Here is a 25965-nt window from a genome sequence, read left to right as displayed (position 1 = left end):
AAGGATTCATCAAGAAGAGGGAGAGAGATGTAAGCTAAGTCTGTGAGACTGATTAAGATTTGATTTGGTAGAGGGCCTTTTAAGTTGGAAAGAGGGGCTAAAATGGAGGTGAGTAAAAGATTTGAATAGGTGGCAGGAGAAAAAGCTACTGAGGTTCTTTCAGGTTTTAATTAATGTTAATGATTAGTGAGAACCATTATACTTTTAAGAAGAGTGCTATTAAGAAAATAAGATTTTAAGAAAATTAACCTAGCAGTAATATGTGCATTGGTTTTAAACTAAATTCCTCTGTGATTTTGCTTTTCAGTACAAATATAGAGACCTAACTGTACGTGAAACTGTCAACGTTATTACTTTATACAAAGATCTCAAACCTGTATTGGATTCATATGGTGAGTTTATATAATAAAAATATCAATTACTGTACCTTGACTGGACGCTTTTTGTTAATGATTGTTAAGTTTCCCATTTTCCTTGTAAGTTTGTTGGGTTGTCCATTGTAGGACTGAACCTCTACCTAATAAAATGTTGGAGGGATAGGAAATTACAAGATCTAATAATAACATTTTACATTTGTTTAGTTATTTTAAGTTTTTAAAAAATACTCTAACATAAAACTATGCAAATTTAGACCTACAGCGGATGTTAAAGATAGTGTAGTCCAACATTTCCCAAGGTATTATCCATAGTTGGGAAGAATGTTGTTTGGGGCGGGTGGAGGGATTCTGTGGTTAAGTTTGAGCAATTATTGATTGAACAAAATTAAATGAGTTTCTTTGCAGCAGGATTTCTCAGAGGCTTTAATATACTTATGTGTTATGCCTCACCAAGGGGAGAGAAGAGAATATAATGTACAGTATACCCTAAAGTTAATTAACTGCTCAATCCTTTTTTTCTCCCTAGCGCATCTCTTTAAATTCTTAGGAACACATTTTGCAAAAGTATATTCTAGATCATCCCTTTCATTTTATGGATGAGGAAAACATTTTTAAAATGTAGTCCTTAATTCTATAGAGTAGGTAGGTGACAGTTTGTGTCCACTTTCTATTGAGATGAAATAAAGTTGGGATTTAAGTAAGAAATGGCAGTACCTAGAGTTGTGCTTTTTTTTCAAATAGTCTTTTTATCCCCACCAATCCTAACATAATCTCTCCCACCCTGTCTTCTTGTAAACACCTAAGGTGCCAGGGCCAAGGGGGAACCCATGCTGCCTCCTGACTGTTGTGAGGCCCTTGGCACTGAGGGCAAAATTTTGTATGAGACTCTCGCTCCAGTCTCCGCTCAGCCCTAGGGCTCTGAAAACATGAGGAGGCTGGTGACGAGCGGTGGGAGGCAACAGAGGGCAGTCACTGCTGAATTTCCTGAACAACAAACATGAGCCAGAAGGCCTCTCCCAGACCTAGGGCACCGTTCTCCTTCCTGTCCACATACTGTACTATAGTATTTAGATCCACAAAGAACTTCATATTACCAAAGTTAGAATTAATTTAAAAATGGCTTCCATGAGGGGAAAAGTAACTGGAGCTAGAACTCTACTGTAAGTGTATAGTTTTCACTGCACACTAAAAGAATAAATATGCGGATCAAAACTGACAGACTCCAGCATCATTGAACAGATCTTATACAGCTGGACCAAGTCTAATCCATTGTCATCAGAATGCTTCTAGAGTAAATAAACCCCTAAATTTAAATGAGGTGGTTTAAAAAAACCACAAAATCAGAGTAAATTACAGCACAGTTTATATTGTCAATAGTAAGTAAAAGAACTGAGGTCAACAGTGCAGGTTGATGTTCTTGTACTGCACATTATAGCCTTTTCCCTACGTGATACCGTGTTAATTCCAAATCATTATTACAAATAATAGCAGTCCATGTAATACAAATTATGTGCTCTAATTAATCAACCAATTATAGATAGAAAAACTTGTGTGATAGGAGAAGTGCTTGTATTGAAAGAAGACATCTATATTTGTCAAAACTTTTTTTCTTTTTAATACTGTGGTTTGATGCTCCATTGGGATTGAGAATGACAATGAGTGGGGATAAATGTCTGGGGAATCTAAAATTTAATGATATTAGGTTAACATTATTATGGTATCACTTGACAGTGATTTTTAAGTAATTTTATAATCATGTTAGTTGGGGCTCCAGAGCTCATATTTACTGGGATTGTAGCACTCACATCCATTTTTCCAAGTAATTCAAAGCATCTTTTCTTTACTCATTCAAAAGCTGATCCCACTGAGTGAATCAACAAAGGATATTTTGTCATTGGATAAAATGGATGATACATTAACAAGTTAGCCCCTTTCAAGGATGATAAGAGTTTTAACCAGTGTTTCTGAAAGAATAAACTTATGTGGGAGTATCTACAGAAATGCTTGTGATTAAATCTTTGTTCTTTCCTTTCAGTTTTTAATGATGGCAGTTCCAGGGAACTAATGAACCTCACTGGAACAATTCCTGTGCCTTATCGAGGTGAGTGTCTTAGGTAATTTATGTTTCCAGTAGAGATGCATTTTGACTCATATAATATGTTGCTGAGGAGTTATAAGTAAATTAAAGCTCCATCTCATGACTTGCATGATGATGTAGAGATTTTAACTTCTGTTCTAATTGAACTTTATTTGGCAGCAGCACCTAATATTTCAGCTTTTTTTCCCCTTCCTTACCAAGATATTTCAACAAATAAGTGCCTCAGTGCACTGGAAGAGTTTGATTTTTCATAGAATCAGAGAATCTTAGAACTAGCAAGTGATCTTAGATGCCTCCTACTTCAGCCTCCCACCCCATTCAGACTTTTCTGACAATGGGAAGCTGTATGGTATAGTGGCTAAGACGGAGGCTTTAAAGTCAGAGCAGAGTAAGGTTTCATCTTAATCTATCAGTTTTGTGACAATGGGCGTCTAAAACATTTCAATAATAGTACCTAACTCAAAAAGAATTCATTGTGATAACATATGTAAAGGACTTAGCACAGTGCCTGGTATATAATAAACAGATATCAAAAAAGTAGCTATTATTTATGGGTGTAATGTTGGTAATAATGCTGATGATGGGTAATAATGTCTCTGTTAACCAGTCAGCCACCCTCTGCTGGAATACTTACAGTGATAAGGAAGCATTCAGCTTCATAAACAACTATTCTGGTTTTGGACAGCTCTGTTAATTATTCCTTATGACTAGCTAAGACCTATGTCTCTGTAACTTACTCATTGATTTTATATAGTACCTACTATGCATGAGGCATAGGTGATAGGGGCTGTGGATGAATAAAGGATGTATCTTCTCTGGAAGAACCTACATGAATAGGGGAAACAGAGGGAATAAATAGATATTTATAATTTCTATAACTGCTATAGAATAATGAAATGTAAAGGTGCTATGAGATTACAGAGGAGAACAAGACCACATGGGAAGATCATGGAGGAAATGACATTTGAACTTGCTATTAAAGGATGAGTCAACTATTCATAACAGAATGGATAGTCCAGGTGGAGGGAAAAAACATTTGAGCATCAGCATTGTATAAAGCAAGTATGATAAATTTAGAGAGAACTGAGTAAAATTCAGTATTACTGATTTTGCTTTTGCTCTCAGGAAATAAACTCTGGTGAGGGAAATAGGCATATGGTGGGGAGAGGGAGGCAGGAAACTATGGTAGACATAATTAAAGACATTTATATAATAAAATATATAAATACACTATATTTATATATATATATTTATATATATGTATATAAGTTTTATCTTAACTTTCTCTATTTCCTCACCATTTTTCATACAGCATAGTTCCTAAGCCTAAGTAATTCCGGAGAATTCGTTTTCACAAAGCAAAGAATTCTGGGTGGTGAAATAAAATTATATTCTATCTATTAGGATATATTCTGTTGGAGCTTTTTTTCATTGTAGAAGTAGTTTTGGGTAAAAAATAAATCCAAAGTCCTACAACTGTCTGATTTCTTTAAGTGAAATTTATGTGTATTTACTCATATGAAGTGAAACTGTTTCTGAGGGGAAAAAAATGTATCTGAATTATGTTAGGTGATGCAAAGGGTTGCTTGGGACATTGGACTTTGAGCTTAGTAAGAAAAGGCCATGATTTATGTTCACTGTATTAGCTCTATTGAATCCTTTGAAACACTGTTCATTTTGACTCTATATAGTCAAATTTCTCAACTTACAAATTCTGTTACATAAAGCAAAGAGAAAGAGATGACATCAGTGATTCTGAGTAACCACCACTGAAAATGCCATATGCATTGGTCAAGCTGTGGCCACAGTCAGCATCGGTTTGACAGTTGAATTAGGTCTTAGAGTCTGGCTTTGGTAAGGGAATTTCAAGTCTAGCTTATTATATCGCTTTCTGAAAGGACACCATAATCCTTGGTCTTCCCTCTGTATCCCTTCCCAGTGAACCTTATTAACTGAAATGACAAGAGTCAAGTAGCAAAGAATAGAGTGAGCCAAAGGATAATTCGTGAAGAACGTTTTTACAGCAGCAAGCAGATGCTGGCAGAGTAGTGATCAGTTAGTTCCTTAATCCTGCTTATGTATTTTACAAACTGAAAATTTGAGAAACTGATCTTAAACAGAACTTGGAAACATAAAATATTTGTTGTGATTATTTTTAGTTATAGCTCTCTCTTGCTTACCTACTAAGCCATTATTGAAAAATAATAAAAATAGAGTAACGGTTTTCTTTCTCTCACAGGTAATACGTATAATATTCCAATATGCCTGTGGCTGCTGGACACATACCCGTATAACCCCCCTATCTGTTTTGTTAAGCCTACTAGTTCAATGACTATTAAAACAGGAAAACATGTTGATGCAAATGGAAAGATATATCTTCCTTATCTACATGAATGGAAACATGTAAGTATTCACAGTGTTCTGTGAATTCGTTGTATTTTATATATTTTGCTCACTAGCATCTACTTTCTGTTAACACTCAAAGAAGATTCTAAGGAGGATAGATAAGTTCACATAAGATGACTAATCACTGAGCTGGGTAATCGGAAAAAGCTCTCTAAAAGAAATATGTCTTATATTTGTACAGTGCTTGGTAATTTACAAAATGTGCATAGTCACTATTTCATTTGCTTGAGTTGATCCTTTAAGAATAGGTAGAATTCACATAGTGGGAAATGCATTAAAAAATAGTATACTGGTGGCATATATTTGTGAAACTGTTCAAATCTCATTACTCAAAGCATTCCTATCAAGAAGTAATAGTAGTAGGAAATTCTCTTTCTGTGTCTGATGGTATAGCTCTGGCAGACCAGACTTCCTATCAGAAATAACTGGAAAAGCCAAACACAGTACAAACAACATCTGTGGAAGGATTTGGAGAACTGTTGAGGCAATCAGGACTTGAAGGGCCAAGATCCTATACAGAAGGAAACTGCAGAGATGAGCCAACATTCTCCTAATTTCCCTAGGGGTATTTACTGGTTCTTGGTATAGGATGAGAGGCTGAGAATCTGGGCAGAGGGCCTTAGCTAAGAGGCAGAGAAGCCTGCAGAGTTTCTAGCAGTCTCACAAGGCTGAAAAGACAACATCTATTCTGTCTGCCAACATAGCCAGCACTTTAGGAGCCAAGATTTGGGAGAAGAGGAAGCTAAAAAGAGGTAAATCAGATAATCTGAGTTTCTCCCTCAAGGGATATGCGGAATTCTTAAACCTCAAACACAAGATGCTGAAGAGCTAAGCAGAACACCTCTGAAAAACACAGCCAAGTTCTCAGCAGTCTCAGGTTGAGGAGGCAGTAGGAGTTTGGAGCCTTATCAAGGAGGCGGGGTGTAACTAAACATCCCAGGCTCTTAGTTGACGCCACTGGAGGAACACACCCCAAGAGTAGAACTCAGGTAGAATGAGCCTTACAAAACCCCAGACTTGACTCAGACTCAGTCCCTGATTATATTAAGGTGATTCTCACAGTATCTGCCTGCTATAGGATAGGGTGAACCCTTGCTGGAGGAAGATAATGTATAGAGCCCCTGTAATTTTTCACGAACAGTGTACTACGTACAGTTTAAAACTATCAAGTACGTCAAGAAAGAGGACAAAGAGGAAAAAAGACAATAGAAAAAGGACACTATTTCCCAGGAAACCCAGTTATCAGACACAGAGTTAAAAATGATTGTGATTAATATGTTCAAGGTGGAGAATTGTATTAAAAAAGAACCAAGTGGAAATGTTAGAACTGAAAAATAGAATAATAGAAGTTAAGAACTCAGTAGATGGGTTTAGTAGCAGACTGGACTCAACAGAATAGAGAATTAATGAAGTAGTAAATGAATACTTCATATTTTTTAATACTGTTGACTCAGGAATAAACCTTACGAAGATGTTGAAGTCCATTATGGAGAAAATTTTGAATTTGATTGAAAAACATTAAAGAAGACTTAAGTCAAAGAAAAGAGAACCTTATTCATGGCTTGGAAGACTCAGTATTATAAAAATATTGGTTCTCTACAGATTGATCTATATCCTAACAGTTTTTGTTTCTTTGTGTTTTGTTAATTGTGTGAATTTGATAAGCTGAATCTAAAATTTATATGGAAATGCAAAAAATCAAGAATTGCCAAGGCACTCTCCAAGAAGAATAAGGAAGATATCAAAATGTATTATAAAACTAGTAATTAAGAGAGTATGTAATTGTCACAGGAATATTCAAACGGATAGATGGAACATAATAACCCAGAAAAAGATCTACTATATATAAACACTTGATATATGACAGTGGTATTATAGCAGATCAGTGGGGATAAGGTGAACTTTTCAATAATGGAGTTGGGAGAGTTGGATTCCTATTTGTATAATACACAAAAATCAATTTCAGGTAGATTGTGAAAGGCAAAAGGGTAACACTTTCAAAACAGAACATAGGAGGGGCCCGCCCAGTGACATAACAGCTAAGTGTACGCGCTGCGCTTCGGTGGCCCGGGGTTCGCAGGTTCAGATCCTGGCGCGCACCCACACACTGCTTATCCAGCCATGCTGTGGCGGCATCCCACCTATAAAGTAGAGGAAGATGGGCACGGATGTTAGCCCAGGGCCAATCTTTCTCAGCAAAGAGAGGAAGATTGGCAATGGATGGTAGCTCAGGGTTAATCTTCCTCACACACACAAAACATAATTAAAAAGTAAAATCACAGTGAAATACTACTACATACCCATCAAATTTGCACTAATTGACAATACCAAGAGTTAGTGAGGATGTGGAACAAAGGGAATTCTTAGATACTGCTAGTGGGAGTAAAACTGACACAACTCCTTTGGAGACCAGTTTGGCATTACCTAGTAAAGTTGTAAGTTCACATGCCCTATGACCTAGCTGTTCCACTCCTTGGTATATACCTCAGCACTATTGACATTGTGGGCTGGAGAATTATTGTGGGAGGGCTGTCCTATTTATGGTAGGATATAGGATCTCTAGCCTTTACCCGAGATGCCAGGAGCATAACACATACCCAGTTGTGACAACCAAAAATGTCCCTAGACATTTCTAAATATCCCCTGGGAGACAAAAATATCACCCCCAGTTGAGAACCGCTGCACAAGCGTAACCCTTGCACATACAAACTAAAAAACATGGCAAGCGGGGCCGGCCCCGTGGCTTAGCGGTTAAGTGCGGGTGCTCCGCTACTGGCGGCCTGGGTTTGGATCCCAGGTGCGCACTGACACACCGCTTCTCTGGCCATGCTGAGGCCGCGTCCCACATACAGCAACTAGAGGGATGTGCAGCTATGATATGCAGCTGTCTACTGGGGCTTTGGGGAAAAAAAGGAGGAGGATTGGCAATAGATGTTAGCTCAGGGCCGGTCTTCCTCAGCAAAAAGTAATGTATGTTACAAACATTGCTAAACAAAAGAAACAAGTCTCAATAGAATACACAGAATTTTATTTAATTCATATGAAGTTCAAAAACAGGCAAAATTAAATATACTGTTTAAAAAATCATTCATAAGGTAGTATGTTTAAATTAAAGCAAAAGAATGATTGTTCACTAAGTCAGAGAAGTGCTTGCCTCTAGAGTAGATGGAGGGGATACAGTCAGGAACTTCTCAGTGACCTGCAGTCCTCTATTTCTTAACTTGGATGATGGCTACAAGGCATTTTCTTTATTGTTACTCTTTAAAATTACATATGTTTTATACATTTCTATATGTATGACACAGTTCACAAATCTAACAAAAAGGACGTAATGGTGGCTAACGTTGGTATGGTATTCGAGGCCATACCATGGAGGATCCTGATTGTTAGCTGAGGACTTTGTCCTTTAATAGGCAGTTGCAAGTCATTATAGATTTTTAAATAAGAGTGGGGTATTAAAAGCAATGATTAGTAGGTATAATGTCTGAAGTGTACTAGATAAATACGTTAATTAGCTCTCTAATAATCACTAGCTGCTCTAAAACATAAACTCCACAATACTAGAGGCTCAACACTAGAAATTTCTTGCCCGCATGATGGTCCACTGGGAGTGTTCCTCATTGGCAGGCAGCTTTCCTCCACTTGGTGCTTCAGGGACTCAGGCTCTTTCCAATTTGTGGTGCCACCATCTCCCGGAACTTCAGAGTCCTCTGCATCAAGGAGCAAGAGCAAAGAGAGGGTGGTAAAGGAGCACCGCCTTCTTATCCGCCTTGGCTTGGAAGTTAAATCACTTCTGCTTAGGGTCATCCATTGGTAAAAACTAGGAGGCTGGGAAATGTAGTCCCTGCCTAAATCCCTAGCTGATTTTCAGCAACAGCTTCCTATTATGGGAACGTGAACTTTTATAGAAACTCGCAGTCAAAATAAGTAAGTAAAACTGGAAGCTGCCTGGGAGGCTGTTGTGGTAATCCAGCATGACACAGAACAGAAACTAGGGCTGCTGTCATGTATCTTGATCTTACTGATTAAATTGCTTATTAATCCTAATCCTGAACGTGTATCATATACTGCTTAGAATGTAAAAACAGACCTTTTTATTGCTTGCTGGAAAAGCAAACAAGTAAAACAGGGTAGAGACTAGAGGAATTTTGCTTTTTAAGTTTGCAGAGGTTTCATTGGGAAAGCAGTTTTGTAAAGGTATTATCTCTTTCAGTTGACCCTTAGCGTTTGAGCTAAAATAAACTGCTGCAGTGTTCTTGCTACTTTTCATATCCTGTCTCATTCTGAATGAGTCGTTAGTCATTCTGAATTAGTTTGAATTCATGACCTGTTGCTTTATAATAGGCTTGGAAGTAGATATTAAAGATTAGATTAATTTTCCTTCCTTCAAAGAATTTAGTGTGAAAGGAATGGGATGATAAAGAATTAAAATAAAACTTGTCCTGACAAAACTGTGGTTATAAGAATGCATGAATGAAGTACTGATTCATACAACAACACGGATGAACCTTGAAAGCATAAAGTGAAAGAAGCCAGATACAAAAGGTCACATATTGTGTGATTCCATTTATATGAAATAAAATATAAATTTTATATTGAACAACAAAACTGTCAACAGAAAATAGATGAGTGGTTGTCAAAGGCTGAGGGGAGGGGGAAATGGGAAGTGACTACTAATGGGCACGGGTTTCTTCTTGGAATGATGAAAATATTCTAGAATTAGATAGCGGTGATGGAAAAAAACCACTGAACTATATACTTTAAAAGGGTAAATTTTATAGTGTGTGAATTATGTCTCAATAAAAAAATGAATGGGGTTATGATTTAGTTTGGGAGTTTTGTTGGACTAAATAACAAAAGGTCAAAGTGTGTGGTCTCAATAGCCACCCCCTCACACACCGGCCACTATCGCCAGCCCCGACTCCTTGGTGCTGCACAGATACTGCACATGCTTACCCCCGGTCTCAGCGTGGAAATCACAGACAAACAGAAGAAAGTATTGGCATAGTGGGAATCGGCAAGTTTTAACGGGAAGCTTTCTGAAATGTTTAATCTTGTCTTCCATAAGCTGGGACAAAATTGAACAAATGAGATGAGTTTGGTGCTTTGGAAGGTTGAAAATTGATAGTGAAGTCTTTTATCAGGAGAAGAGAAGTTATGAAGATGATTAACTGATGAAGAAGATTGAGTAATCCTTCAGAACCTGATGAATCATGAATGAAGTAGATGAGATGAGATATACACAAAATATATTAAGGAGTGAAAACGGAACCATCAAATAAGCCAGTTTGAACAACTTTGCCTAGCATAGTTTGTCTTAAATTAGATATTTGAGAGAAAAGTTTAGCTTTATGGAAAAACAGGCACTGTTAGTAACTATTGTATTGGAGGGAAGGTCTTTTAACAATTTGTATCTTTTGCACAATGATCTAATGATTTCTAAGCAAGAGTCTACCTATAATTTCAGAGTTGATAATACTCTCTTTAATAAAAATTAATCTAAGAACACGTGTTTCCAAAGTAACATTGTTATCTTTCAAAGGCCTTAAATAATATTTGTGACTACTGCTTACATCCATCCCTGAATTTGTACCAGAATACTTAATTTGTCCATTGGAAATATAATCAGTTTTGGTTAGGCATATGGAGTCAAATGAAGAACAGTACTCCCTGAATTTTGCAATATACTGGTTTGGCTAGTGTCATTTTTATATACATGAAGCAACAGCCTTATTACACATAAATAATGAGTAAAAATCACCTAACTTTATTAAATAAATGGAATTTTCATTTTGGGGGTTCTACAAAGAAAATTATCAGCTGAGTTGAAAACTGATAAGAAATGAGTAAATTGCCAAAGAGTAAATCTGTAGCTGACTTAAATTTATTTTCCATTTTTAGCCACAGTCAGACTTGTTGGGGCTTATTCAGGTCATGATTGTGGTGTTTGGAGATGAACCTCCAGTCTTCTCTCGTCCTATTTCAACATCCTATCCACCATACCAGGCAACAGGGCCACCAAATAGTAAGTAGAATTGAGATAATTTTTAAACTCATATAAACAAAACATAAAACCTTATAAAAAAATTTTTTAATGACTTCACTTTGCTTTTTAGCTTATCAAGTTAGTGGATTTTTTGGCGGTATTCTGAGGCCCCACATCTGCATGTACAGATTCCCACCAAAGACTGGCATTTGGGCTTTCGTTTGTGGGTAGAAGTCTAACTATGGGTGTGCTGGATTCCAAAATGGAGGAGAAAGAATGCTGGAATAGAGCTAGAATTTGTTGGGTTTTTTAAAGTACGCATGCCATGGAATAGCCTTATTTGATCAGTTTGAAAACAGATATAACTTGAAAGGTAGTCTGACCTCTCTTTTACTTTGAAACTCCAGGATCAGTGTTGTAGATAAGAATCAATTACAAAATCAACTAAACCATTCACATTCAGCTATTCTGGGTGTACACAATTGGACATCTAGCTCTCAGCTTTCTTTTTAGTACAGCCAATTCATGATTTTACCCTATGTGGAGAGGGTGGGGGCATGGAGTCAGTACCAATTCTCTCCTCATTGCTGTACATTATCTCTATTATTTTTGGGTTTTTTAAAAATAATTCTTACTGATACTTTAAAATCTCCGTGGATAATTGAGAGTTGGTTGTACTTACTTGTTTTGCCTTTACTAAACCTGTATTGATTTCATTGTGTTTTGAGCTGTGACTTTTTTTTTTTAAACAAATTTTAAGATTATAATTAACCAAACTTATAAGACAGATTATGTGAGCTTTCATTTTTCTTCTGCTGAAAATTGTCCTCTTCCTTTTTAATCCATTCTGTCTAGGAGCATCTTGACTCACAAGCTAAATGGGAATCTGACAAAACTTTCTGAATCCATTTCCTTTTCCTTCCCTGCCTTGCCAGAATAAGCTTGTTTTAGGATTTAGTTGCTCTTTTAATAAATATTCTAGTGATTCTTTGGACCAGAAATTTATTTTCATCTTAATTCTGTTGACTCTAGTACCCGAGATTACATAATCTTGCTCATTTACATTTGAAATACCAAATATTTCCTAGTTCATCATTCATGTTTATTTGCTCAGATAACATAGCCAGTGACCACTTAAGATAATGGTAACCTTTTCAGAAATTTAGGCAGCCCCCTAAGCAAGATTTTTTTCCCTAAATTTCTTCTAGTTTTATATTGACATTGGAAGTGCAGCATTCTAGAAAGAGACCACACTAAAGAGCTCACTATTGCAGTTCAGTTTTGCAGTGCAAATCACATTACACAGTCTAGAGCTAATTTAAGTAAATTACTAAGAGAGACCAATTTATTGTCTATCCATTCCAGTTTTAATACTTTTTAAACAATATTCATTATTATTAGGTATGACTATAAAGAAATGAAGGTCTGAATTCCATCCCCCACACACACCAAGAAGTAGCCCAGAAATTTGGATACATACTTAAATAAATATTATCTTCTAGTTGAGAAATTATTTTCTTTTATTATTATTGTCATTACTCAAAAAATTTTTGACCTTCTGTTTTAGGATGACTTTTGAGCTGTGAGTTGCGTTAAAAAAGTGTTATATAAACAAAATCATCCCATTTGCAACAACATGGATGGGCCTGGAGCATATTATGTTAAGTGAAATAAGCCAGAAAGAGAAAGACAAACACTGTATGATCTCACTCATATGTGGAATATAAACCAACACATGGACAGAGAAAACTGTACTGTGGTTACCAGGGGCAAGGGGGGTGGGGGGTGGGCATAAGGGGTGAAGGGAGTCATATATATGGTGATAGACAAACAAAAATGTACAACCCAAAATTTCACAATGTTAAAAACTATTAAAACATCAATAAAAAAAAAAGTGTTATGGCCAAACCTCATGTTTTGACAAATAGCAGTAATAGTGAACCTTTAGTGGTAACTATGAGACATAGCTAAGCATTTCATATTTCTTCTTATTTGATCCTTATAATAACCCCGTATGTTATGTGTATATGTATCTCATTTTATTCTGGCTCTAAAATTACTTCATCTCATTATCGGCTTTCTCGCCAGTCTTGGATCCAAATAACATTTGTTGTTTCCAAGAATCAAAATTTGAAGGCTTTGGAGGAATTATTAGCTCTTCAGAACCTTAGAAAAGGAAAATTCCTTATAATTATGAGGAAATTGCTTGTAACTGTGAAGTGGTGGTTTATATATGTGAGAGAGAAACTAACATGAGGGGTAGTAATTGACTGTTTGTGTTGCTGACACTTAATAGTGGCCTCATCTTTTGATGTTCATAAAGATCGACTGTGCTTTGCCCCAGGAAGAAAAAATGTTTTATGGAATCTGGCAATTGTAACATTTTGAGATTTTTTTTCCTTTCTAAAATAGCATTGAACATCATCCTAGCTTCATTATACTTAAGAAAAAATTTACTTACGACGTCTATAGATTCATCCTAACAAGAAGAGTATGAGCACTGATACTTGGAGATGTGTGTTCAGCAACTCCGGTAAAGACTTCTAAGGCCCTTGGTCAGAACCCAGCATACTTCTCCCACCCACTTGCATTCTGTGCTCTAAAGGTTTATTTCTTGAAGGCTCCACCTCTCTTGCCTTCAAGCCTTCATACACCATTCCTCTACTGGATCAGTTTAGTTTACCCCCACCTCCTGGGTTTACATGAGCTGCCTCCTGTGTGGTCCTGTGGATAGCACTCTACTTCCCCTATCATAACACTTATCACTCTGTATTATTATTCCTTGTTTATTTATCTCTTCCACTAGACTCTAAGCAACTTGAGGCTAGGAATTCTTTCTTTTTTTTTTTTTTTTAATCAAATTCTGGTCCCTGTCACATAGAAGGCACTAAAATATTTATTGATTGGATTAAGGGCTAATTCATCATTCAGTGATAAAAATTTCACTGAGGATAAATTGATTCTCAAACAAGTTATTTCCAGTTAAGACCAAAATTAACTTCTCTTTTTCTTTCTCTATATTAGTTAGCCTTTTGACACCACTGACTAGCTCTGTCATTAGTGTTCTCTTTAAAAAATATTTAACACATTCTTTAAGCTTGCTCGATTTGAACCTTTTTTCCTGATATTTTCAAGCTTTTGTTTTGTTTTTAACCAGTCTAGCTGAATATATTTTGTATAGGACTTCTCGTAATAGTTTGAAGTCTTTTAAAGTACTCCATCAAGCCAACAAAACCAGCTGTGCTGATCGGTCAACATAGTCTTAGAAGAAATATCAAAAGATTTCTTAGGTGTAGTAAAGAGGTCACTTTCTAAGAAGCTGACCTTGGACCAGAAGAGGGCGGAATTGCCTTCCTCTGAATTCCAGACTGAGCAGCTCCTGTCTCAGGTGACAGATTCCTTGAGAGCTTAGAGAGCTGACCAGGTTATTATATATATATAACTGACCTGTCTGCCAGTTATTCTTGTTGAGATTGTCGTGTGTGTTATCATAACTCATGTTTAATGCTTTGAGAATTATGTGATTTGAAGATTTTTACTGCTTGCAATAAAGAACTAATATGGGTAGAGTGCTTGTTTTGTTTTGGTGCTGAGATTTGGATTCTTTAACTGTGAAATTTTGCTGTGGTTTGACAGTGATGTATGTCTTATTTGATAACCTGTATAACCATATATATAACCTGTATATGCATATTATTTAAAAATGTTAAAAATTATTTTTAGCTTCCTACATGCCAGGCATGCCAAGTGGAATCTCTGCCTACCCATCTGGATACCCTCCCAATCCCAGGTAATGAAAAATTATCTTTTCAGTAATTGTATTAGAAATTCTACTGTTAGATCTAGAATCAAAATAATGGGTACTAACTAGGGCAATAAGTAAATTTAGTTGCAATTTAATGGAAGGTAAAACTCAGTTTATTGGTGGAATTTTATGGTTGTATACATAGTTCAAAAGGAGTTTTTTCCATTCTAGAGAAATGCAGCTTCATTTTACTTTCAGAGAGGAAAGGGGTAGGGTGATGACAATGATCTTCATTGGTTTTGGACCTTGAAATTCTTGCTACTTCCCTTTTAAGAACTTGTATATCCAGCAAGGATAAAAGTATTTTAATACCCTTAAAAAAAAACTTACCTTTTCTGTGAATTACAGGGAACCAATTAATGGTTCATATGATGGGGTCAGTCTTGTCTTCGTGATATATATTTCATTCCGTTCATAGACTACGTGTACTATCAACCTTTGTTACCCGTTTGATAATAACACAGGTAAATTAAGTTAATAGTGTAATCAGTCTACGAATAACACACATTAGAAAATCAATGAGAAATAATTATTAACCCATGTTTTAAATGTGTACTTGTTCCAGTGGTAATCTGGGAGGTACTTTCCAAAGGTGGTCTCTGAACTAACTTAAAATGCAAGACTGGCATATACTGGTGCCTAGATGAGATTTTCAGCTACTCTAACAATTAACAAAAATTTTTTAACTCTGCTAACTCTTCTTAGCTTAATATAACCCTCATAGATAAATGCAGCCACATTTCCTGAACATCTGCCATACTAAATATATGTATGTACATATATGCAGGATCTTATAAGTTAAATTTAGCAAGGTTATTTTTTTCTGGGCCTTTCTTAATTTCAGGGACTAGCTTTATAAGGTAGTAAGCATTCTGTAAAATTAGATAAGTAAGCAGAGACTAGATGAACATCTGTCAGGGACAATAGAGAAAGATTTCTATGATTGTAATATATAAACAGGCTATAAGTTCTAGATTTCTTGAGGCCCGTAATTTTCTGACTGAGTTCTACAAATGAAACCTGTCTGAAGCCTTGAAATTACACACCTTTATAATTAACAGTGGCTAGTAAGAAGGAGCTTTGTACATATAGGGAATGGTTGTTGGGAATACAATAAGAAAATGGACTTCTGAACATTAAAGCCGTTTCAAAGAAACTTGTAGATAAAAATGAAGGCTGAAAATATTGACAAAAATGTAAATCTTATTTGCTTATCTTATGTAACTACAAAAGTTTGTTTGTGAGGTTATTTGTAAGAATTTCCTTTTTGAGGCAGCTATTTTTGAAAGATTTGATGTTTTTTTCCTGTGAAATGTGAAGCATTTTAATCTGCAAATGTAACATGCTAATGAGTTGTTAAGGGAAACTGTATTCAAATTGTCATCTGTATCTTTCTGTATATAAAAGGGCTTGGCAGAAGAGCCTCAGAACCTCTTTCTCTTCTCCCTTTGTCCTAAAGGAGAATTAATAAATCAGTGACTCAAGAAGAATCATTATCTTAAAACAATGAATATGAGAGTCTTTATTTGCTGTAGAAAGTTGGACTAGATGATCTCTAAGTTTTCTTCCAAATCTTAAGATCTTTTGAAAGTTTTATTTAGCACCTGCAGCATGTATACAAGGAAACTAAAAGGTATGTCAAGAATGGTTATTCCAGTTTTGGTGTGTGTGCTAGCGAGCATGTATTAAGGTTATTAGGAAACAGTTCCTGATATCAGAAAAGACAGAAAATGGTAAGTGCTGTGACAAATAAACAGAGCTTTAATGGAGAGATCACCTCTGGTTTGGAGGTGGGAGCTTAGAGGTAGCTTTGTAATGAAAGAACTGGTTTATGAGGATGACCTTAAAGAAGAAAATTAGGTATTTAGAGGTGGAAGGAGCAGCAAAGAGTAATAGCATTTTATAACAGAGAAGAAACTTACCAGTTATCGAGTCCAGCCCACCCATTTTATGTAAGCAGAGGTGTGAAAGCCAAAAGAATCCCAGGAAAGAATAGAGAAACCGTCTTGTGTGGCTGGAGAATACAGGGTTCTGAGTAGGGGAATTGAAGAGAATAAAGGTGCAGCTTTCACAGGTATTACAGATCTCCCAAACCTTCCCTGATCTCCTGTAGCTGGTATTGATTTTCCACTGTACATTTCCTATCTTTTATTTAGCATTGTTATTTCCTTTATCCTATCAGGGTTGTTTATAGAGATTTTGCCCTGTGTTGATTATTGGCATCTTGAGGAAGAGATGGATTTATATCTTAGCTCCTGCCTCAAGCACGTAGAAACAGTGCCTTAAATATAATAAATGGGAAATTTTGAAGGAGTATATAAAGAAAAGGAACATAAGTATGTTGGAAAATTCTTTTTAAATATACTTAGGTCAAAACAGTCTCTTTAAAAATGTGGAAAAGGTTTACTACATAGGGCAAATTGTTTAAAATATATAGAGATAGAAAATAGTACTACTCAATTATTTTTTTACTCAAGAAAAATTATTAACCCTAAACATAGAGAATAACCATGAAGGGGAAATTGAGCAAATTAAGTAAAAAGACAGGGAGTTTTTTGAAGTTAGTATCTGTAAGCCTAGAAGAGTTTTATACGAGGTTACTGAAAATTCAGCAATATGATCACAGATTGTCTGTGAAAAGGTATGCAAAATGAGAGGAACTCCAGAAAAAAGGAGCAAATTTATCCCAGTTTTCAGAAAGGTAGATTCAGAAGTTTCAGTCAGATCGACATTGTTTCCTTGCAGCATTACAGCATGGATTACTAAAGAGACTGGAAACGAAAGTGCTGTTCAGGAGCCTTCAGCATGTGTCTGCTGGGAACAAATATGCTGAACTTTCTTCTTTTTTTATTTTATTTTTATGCTGATAGATAAGAGTATTGTGATTACGTTGAATCTTCAACAAATCATACAGAAGTTTTTTGTTGGGGACAAGTTATAAAGTGTGAGCTGGTAGTACGAATAGGAGAATCTTTGAGCCACTGCGCTGACAAAGGATTACTGACTGAACTGAGAGTTGTGCTCCAGGGCTCTGGGCTGGCTCTTTTTAGTCAATAATTTTAATGTACTTGCAGAAGGCCTGTTGATCAGAATTGCAAATGTCATAGATCTGACAATTATAGCTAAAATAGGATTAATCAAGATTTATTGTCCAACAGGTAGCTAGTAATCTTCCTGTTTTACTTTTCTTTTCCATTATAAGGGAAACACACCACACTAGTGAGCATTCAGAGGAAAGTGATTAGATCTGAAAATCCTGCCGTGTAAATAATGGTTGAAGGAATTTAAAATATTTCACCTGAAGAAGAGAAGACTGAGGGGAAAATGGTAGAAGTCTTCAAATATTCAAGTGATCTTCCAGAGTGCAAATTTAGGACCATTACTTAGAAGTTATATTGAAATGATATTTAGAGTTCAACAGAGAAAGATGACCATTTGTCAGGGATATTGTAAATGATATTTATAAAACAATGTGGGAAGAGTACTTCTAAGGAAGGTTCCTTCCGACTCTGATGTGAATACATGGATGACACAAACTTTTCATAGAGTGAGAAGAAAATTTTTAAACGTTTATTTAAAGAGGAGTATTTTCAGATTAGATATTTGCAAAGGTCATCAGTGAACCACAGGTAAAAATTAATGTCATTTCTCTAAATTCCAGGAAATCAGAATGGAAGAATTCTCTCACAAAATATTTCTTTCTTCTGGTTTTGATACTCTTGGACTGCCCTTAGAAATACTCCAGTTGTTTCTGCTCCTGCAAAGGTGACCCTCAAATAACCAGGGCCAAACAAAACTATTTTAACCATTTACTTTAAGAGTAAATCCAGTGTCATTAATGGAATTTCTATAGACCTTTGCTTGAGTAGACAACTATAGCTCTAAGACTGTAAAGCCATTAACTGGTAAAACAACAACATGTCAACCTTAACTTCCTGAATGGGGTTCTTAAAGATGCCGTGGTATTGGGTCATCTTAACATTTAATATTTTCTGTTCTTTTCTTTAGTGGTTACCCCGGCTGTCCTTACCCACCTGGTGGTCAGTATCCTGCCACAACAAGCTCCCAGTACCCTTCCCAGCCTCCTGTGACCACTGTTGGTAAGTACCCTTCAAAATTGTATTTCTCCACATTAAGGAAAGTCAGAGTCTCCTGTTGTGAAAAGTGCATTTCACTTTCTTTTTATTGAATAAATTTGACATGTAATATTGTGTAAGTTTAAGGTGTACTGTGTGTTACTTAGATACATTTATATTTTGTAATATGATTGCCATTGTAGCGATATTCATTACATAATTATAATACAGTATTATTGTTTATATTCATTATACTGTGCATTAGATCCCTATGGCTTATTTACTACTTGCTACAAGTTTGTACCCTTAAATACCCATCACTCTTATCCGCCCCCCTGCATTTCACTTTTACATGTGAAATGTTAGAATACTCTTCGTTCTTAGAGGAAGACCCTTAATGGTCAATGTCCTATAATCTAAAGCTTGAAGTAATTTATCATCATATAAATGAGCCTTCTACCAGGGCATAAGAATAAATCTGACTCTTATCACTGTTTGCTGTGTGTCACATCTTTTTATTGGTGAACCTTATATGTGTTGAACTATTAACAAGATACTTAGGTTTTCCTAGCCTAGTTAGGTGTAAAAACAGATGACCATCTTTAGGAGAAGAAAGCACTATTGGGTAATATGAGTGGGTCAAATAAGACAAAATTATTGCAGACCAGAGTTCTTACTTTTTTGTATTGCTTATTAGAGGTGCCTGAAATGTAATTTTCTTCAACTGAGAAAGTTTAAAGCAATACGAGAACTTCTACAGACTCCCACCTCCTACATGCCTATCCGCCCCACCCGTACCACCAAATCTGCCTCTTCCCTGTTACCACAGGTCAGTTGTCTTTGCTTCTGTCCACTAGATCTAATCCTCTCTAACTACTCAGGGGCATCATTTCAGCACTTCTCCCCTCTCATCATCAACATTTGTTCTCTACTGGATTGCTCTTATCAGCACACAAAAGTACGTCCTAAAATAACCTTAAAAAGTCCTCTTCTCAATTCCACTTTTCCTGCCGCCACTATTCCATTTCTTCATTCCCCTTTGCAGCAAAACTGCTTGAAACAATTATCTGTACTCATTATCTTCAATTTCTCTTCTCCCTTTCATTCTTAAACCCCCTCCATTTGGGATTTCCCTCATACCACTAAACCTTCTTCTGTCAAGGTTACCAATGACTTTTATGAGGTTAAAGCCAATGGCCAGTGACTATTCTCCACTTAGTTGGCCTATCAGCAGCATTCAACACAGCTGGTTACTCCCTCCTTGATACACTTGCCTCTCTTGTTTTCCAAGACCCCACACTCACTAGGTTTTCCTCTTATCATCACTGGTACTCATGCTCAGTCTCCTTTCTTCATGTTGAAGTGCCTCCTGGCTTAGTCCTTGGCATTCTCCATACTCACTGTCCTGGTGATCTCATAGCTTTAAATATCATCTCTGTGCCCACAGTTCCCAAATTTATGTCTCCAGCCTACAGCTCTGTCCTGAACTCCAGATTCTTATATCCAACTGCCTTCTCAGTATCTCCACTGGGATATTTAATAGACATCTGAAACTCAACATGACCAAAATTAAACTCAATCTTTCTATACAGCTTCCCCATCTCATTGATACCTACTCAGTACTCTAACTTTGGCATCATCCTTATTGATGATGATTCCTCATCAGGAACTTATTGTCTTCAAACTATATCTAGAATCTGATCATATCCAATGCTGATTCATGTCACCATTATCTTTCATCCAATTTACTTCAAAAGCCTCCTAAAAGATTTCTCTGCTTCTATCCTTGGCCCCCTACATCTCCCTGTTTTTAACACAGCAGCTAGAGTGATCGTATTAAAACAAATTATGTCACTCTTCTGCTCAAAACCTTCCAGTGTTTTCCCATTCACTCAGAGTTCAGTTCAGTCTTAGGCCTGGAAGGTCCTATGTGAACCTGCTTTTCTCCCCCTGTTACCTACTCTGACCTCATCTCCTACTGCTTTTCTCTCTTGGGATTTGTCCACTGCCTGTCCTTTGCAAGGTGCAGTCAGGCCTACCCTGACCAATCTACTACCACCACCACCAAGCCCCCCCAACACATAGATACCCTCCCAACAGCCGGAACAGTGCTTGATACATAGAAGTTTGTCAATAAATATTTTATTAAGTCCCTGAATGAATGTAGGATCTTGTGAAGTTTATTTTTCTGTTATATCTTCTGATAAATTGTAACCATCCTGAAATCTGATGTAAATGCCTCCTCCCCCCAAAAAAACGCTTTCTTTCCCTGTTTTTGTCATTGATACACTCCAGTTATTGAGGTTCTAATGGCATGGTTTTGATTTTTTAAAATGTTCTCATCCTTACTGTGATGTAGCTCTTTTTCTGCAATATAATTTAAATGATTAAGTTAGAAACCTAATGATGGGAGATCTTTAATCCATAAGGAAAGCACACTAAATCTTGTTAAACTCTCCATTTTGGTTCAGGCATCATCAGTAAAATGGGAATAATGCTGTTTGTCATCCTGTTTCTCATTGAGATGATCATATGATCCCTTTGATTTGTAGAGAACCTCAGTTTCTAAAGATCTTTTATATGTTAACTTATTTCAATACAATAGGTATGAGACATTTTACAGCTTAGACTAGATAATTTCTGTATATCCAAAAAATAGGAATGTGGGGAAAATCAAACCTAATCAAACCAAAATCAAACCTAATGTTTATATTTTTAGAACAGATTATCAAAGGAATTAATATTTTATTATATTTTTTTGAGTACTGTCTTAGAAAGGCTAGAAACCAATGATCATTTTATGATAATCTAGGATATCCTTTAATATGTATTGTCTTTCTACCCTTTGTTGCTTGCTTACTTGTTTTCTTCATCGTGTTTTAGCTTTTTTGTGTGTGTTTGAGGAAGACTGGCCCTGAGCTAACATCCATGCCAATCCTCCTCTTTTTGCTGAGGAAGACTGGCCCTGAGCTAACATCTGTGCCCATCTTCCTCTACTTTATATGGGACGCCACCACAGCATGGCCTGACAAACAGTGTTAGTGCGTGCCCGGGATCCGAACCCGGGCCGCCAGCAGCGGAGCGCGCACACTTAACCACTACGACACGGGGCCGGCCCCTCTTCATCGTGTTTTAGTAGTACATTATGAAAACACTGTTGAACTTCAAAATTGTAATAAAGGAAAACAGAAACATAAAAGTATCATTTGAATGTTAGAGTTCACTAGTAGTCCACATTTTCTCAGTCTAGCAGTGGTCATCAGGATTTGTGCTATTATTCTCTATGCTACTGAGGCCATGTGAAAGAATAAGTGTGATTATTTATCCTTGTACTTTGTGGAACTTGGTGGTTTCACCTTACAGATTTTGATTTTATGGTGTGAAACACACCTGTTTGAAGGCATCGTTAATTAACTTATGTCTTTTTCTTATTTATGTGGGTGTCTGTGCAAGTGTTGGTTTTTAACCATCTCCAACAATATTGAAGTAAAAGAACCACTTAAAAATGAAGTAATAGAGTAGTGAAGAAGACGGAAGATGGATACAGATCTTGAGACTTAAAACAGCTCTTTCTGACTCCATTTAGTGTAGATTTTGAAGAACAACATTTAAAAGAAAATCAGAAGGCTTGTTTTGTCATCTCATTTTATAGCTTTTTTGTTATCTGGGCAGACAGTTTCCTGCTTAACCTCACTCAAAACCACCTTCATGAGGTTGGAGCTTGCTGAGGGCATTGACCAAGCAGTGACGGCAGGTGATGGATAATGAAAAAACTTTTCCATCACGTCTGGGCAATCATAGTGATATTTTAATACACTTGCATTATTTAAGGAAGGGAAAAGTTGTGATCTGTAACTTGAATTCTTCCTTGCAGTCGTTGTAAGACCAGTTGTATTTTTTGGATATCATCTTTGCAAGTGACTACTAAAACATTTTCTACTGGAAGATCAGCAGGAAAAGATGTGGATCTTGGACAACTTTCCTTAGATTGTTCTGTCCATTGCAGGCATTATTTATCAACAAAGGCATAAGAAGGAAGGTAAACATTTCTTGATATCTGAGGATAAAACTTAAATTTTGAAAAACTTAAAAATTTAAATTTCTGTTTTTTCAGATTAAAGTATATGTTTCTTAAGAGGAAACATTTTTGTTAGGGCTAGGCGTATAACTTTCACCAAGTTGGCATTGCCAAACCTATAAGAGAACTTGAACTCTGATTTTAAAGCTTTAAAACTACTTGACCACCACCAAGTTATAAAGAATAAGTTTAGGAGTCAACATTAATACTTGCTTATATTCTCTTAATAGCAGATGCCAGAAGAAAGCAGAGCAGGTATGGATATATGTGGTCATTCATATGTTTTCAGGGCTGAAAAATGGGCACTCAAGAGAAACTTTAGTCCCCAGCTAAGCATTCCCAGGGAGAATGCCAAACTCCATTGGATAGAGAACAGTGGCATGATGTGGGATCAGTTAATTCGCCCCTTGATTCACACACAGCACTGTCTGCCAGATCCTGATGTGCTCTTGGTGCACGTGGGTGGCAATTATCTGGGAGTGATGAAGTTGTTGGATATTATAATCCAAATTAAGAAAGATTTAAGATTTATCAAGCAAATGCCCAAGAATGTTACTGTAGTGTGGTCCCCTTTGGGACCCAGAAAAGTGTGGTGCCACTCAATGAAACCTCCATGGCATGAATATCTGTGAAGAAAGTCAGTGGACTAACTGGCTCCTTTATGACGTTCATTGGAGGATGTGCTATCAGCCCTACTTCCCTTGTGCCAGAATATTCAGGTTTATTTCATCTTGATGGAGTCTTGTTATCAGAGAGTGGTACAGATGTCTTCAACCTCGATTTATTTAGTGTTTTGGAAACTTTGATATAACTGAGGGGGAAACTGGCCTAGGACTTGATTGCCCCTAAATAGAATCTGTTTTTGGACACTTTGGATCTGTCATTAAGATTCTTGTCCTTGAAAGGAATCATGTAGCTAATTCATGTCTTGAGGGTAGTTCTTTGAATCAAATGATCCATGAAGGGATAGATGTGCTTTTGGGATGTATGACATTAATTTTTCCTGTGTTCAAGTGGAAATCCATTTCCAAATGGAAAGTTTGTTTTATGTGTATGAAGTCATACTTCTAATTTATTTTAAAAGATGCTGTCAAAAAGAATAAGCCTCACATTTTTACATACAACTCCTCTTTCTATTTCCAACACAAAGAACTACATAAATCTTTAGTATGGAAAACTTTTTCCTTTACACACATGCTGTGTACTTTTTTTGTGGTTTCTTTTTGAGAATGGAAAAGTTTATCTTGTCATTTGTCCCATATCCCACTTGGATATTTCTATTTCTGTTCCTAACATATTAACCTACTTTGCAAGGGCTCATTTTGGAATGTTTTTGGTAGAGTTGTTAACTGATAATAATAGTGGTCGATAGAGGCTTTGGCCATCGTAGTATTAGACAGTCATGTTTGGTTTCTTTTTTTTTTTTTTTTGTGAGGAAGATCAGCCCTGGGCTAACATCTGCCAATCCTCCTCTTTTTTTTTTTATAATTTTATTTATTTATTTTTCCCCCAAAGCCCCAGTAGATAGTTGTATGTCACAGTTGCACATCCTTCTAGTTGCTGTATGTGGGACGCGGCCTCAGCATGGCCGGAGAAGCGGTGCGTCGGTGCGCGCCCGGGATCCAAACCCCGGCCGCCAGCAGCGGAGCGCGTGCACTTAACCGCTAAGCCACGGGGCCGGCCTGACGTGTTTGGTTTCTAATCAGCCTATCAACTTCAGTGGCCTCATCCCCTGTGATTTGAGTGCATGTGTTATATCTCACAGTCACGTTTCAAATTCCCTAGTAAGCTAGCTCAGAGTTTTTCTTCTTTCAACCTATCAAATACCAGCATAAAGCTGTTGGGTATATCATAACTTACTGGTCTTGCTACACAGCATTTCCTTCACATTGTTGCCATAGGCCTTTGATTTATATTTTACAGGGAGGTATATTAGAGCCCAAGTCAAATTTAACTTTTTGACTGTATTTTTAAAGCAAAACACAAAAACCCTGTCATTTAGTTTTAGCCATAGCCATTCATTATATGCTAACCAAAACCATACTTTTAAAATGGATTTTACATTTACAAAACAAAATAATTTCTACAAAACTATAGTTCTTGGGGACTCTTTATTGTCTAGACTCTGTTGAAAATTTACTTAGTGTCACATTGAATTTGTTGATTCATCCATAGTTTGGTGATCAGTGAGTAATGAAGGAACAAACCTATTCACACAGCAAAAAAAATAAAATCTAATTGGTAATATATATTGAAACTTAACACAAAGATCCTTTTTCCTATTACTGGAGGAGCAAAAGAGAAACTGCTTTGTCCATGACTATATATATCTTAATTAACCAATTTCACATACAAGATCCCTAAAAAATGACGAGTATGAGCCCCAGGTGAGACATTAGGTGGTGTCTTCACCACCACCGGTACCCTGCCCCTGTCAAACAGGAGGAGGTTTAAAAGTTTGACAATCCCTTAATGCCAGTCTCAGCACAGTGTGAAAGTTCTCTCTTGAAGGTTGATTTATTTCAGGAGGCCACGTAGATGATTATGGTTGATTTATAATTCTGAATCCTAGACTTTAGGCCCTTAACATACATACAGTATGATTTTTGGTTTGTTATAGTTTAATAAAGTAACATTGAAGAATGGGTGCTATCCTCACTTATTTTTTTATTTACTGATTTTTGTTTCTTGTCATCTTTTGGGACAATCGGCGGTTGGGAGCTATCAGGCAAGATGCTTAGGGAAATACATAAATATTCAGTTGCTGATGCCCCTCTTGTCACATTTAACCTGGTGCGTCAGATATATGAATACTCTTATATGTGAAATAATTTCAGACAAAGAATTGTACTCTAGCAAGGTCCAGAGTAGCGCACCTACATAGTCTTCTGTGGAATGATGTTTGAGTTTAATATAATTCGTGTAATTTTGTCTAAAATAACTAAAATGTGCAGCCTTAATTATTGGGTTATCATATGGTATGACACACCCAACAGGAGACAATCTGGCCTCCATTCGTTACTAGAAAGTTATGAGTCGTAACCCCTAGAGTTAAAGCCAATGCCTACTACAGAATTTCTCTTGGAAAATCTTCCTAAGTACTGTATATCTCAGTCTCAGAGTTTAATAATGTCATTTT

General features: G+C 36.5%; 1 protein-coding gene across 1 annotated transcript in view; it reads left to right on the top strand.

Annotated features, from left to right (window-relative positions):
* Positions 1-25965, top strand: part of TSG101 (tumor susceptibility 101) — a 47268-nt gene that overhangs the window by 10087 nt on the left and 11216 nt on the right. The window contains exons 2-7 of the mRNA XM_058546115.1: positions 308-392; positions 2413-2478; positions 4715-4878; positions 10783-10906; positions 14591-14657; positions 18681-18772. Coding sequence (XP_058402098.1) covers positions 308-392; positions 2413-2478; positions 4715-4878; positions 10783-10906; positions 14591-14657; positions 18681-18772 — 598 coding nt within the window. The remainder of the gene's footprint in view (positions 1-307; positions 393-2412; positions 2479-4714; positions 4879-10782; positions 10907-14590; positions 14658-18680; positions 18773-25965) is intronic.

This window comes from Diceros bicornis, chromosome 7 (assembly GCF_020826845.1).
Source record: "Diceros bicornis minor isolate mBicDic1 chromosome 7, mDicBic1.mat.cur, whole genome shotgun sequence".
Classification (NCBI taxonomy): domain Eukaryota; kingdom Metazoa; phylum Chordata; class Mammalia; order Perissodactyla; family Rhinocerotidae; genus Diceros; species Diceros bicornis.
The sequence above is the reverse complement of the archived record's forward strand: the minus strand, read 5'-3'. Positions and strand labels throughout refer to the sequence as shown.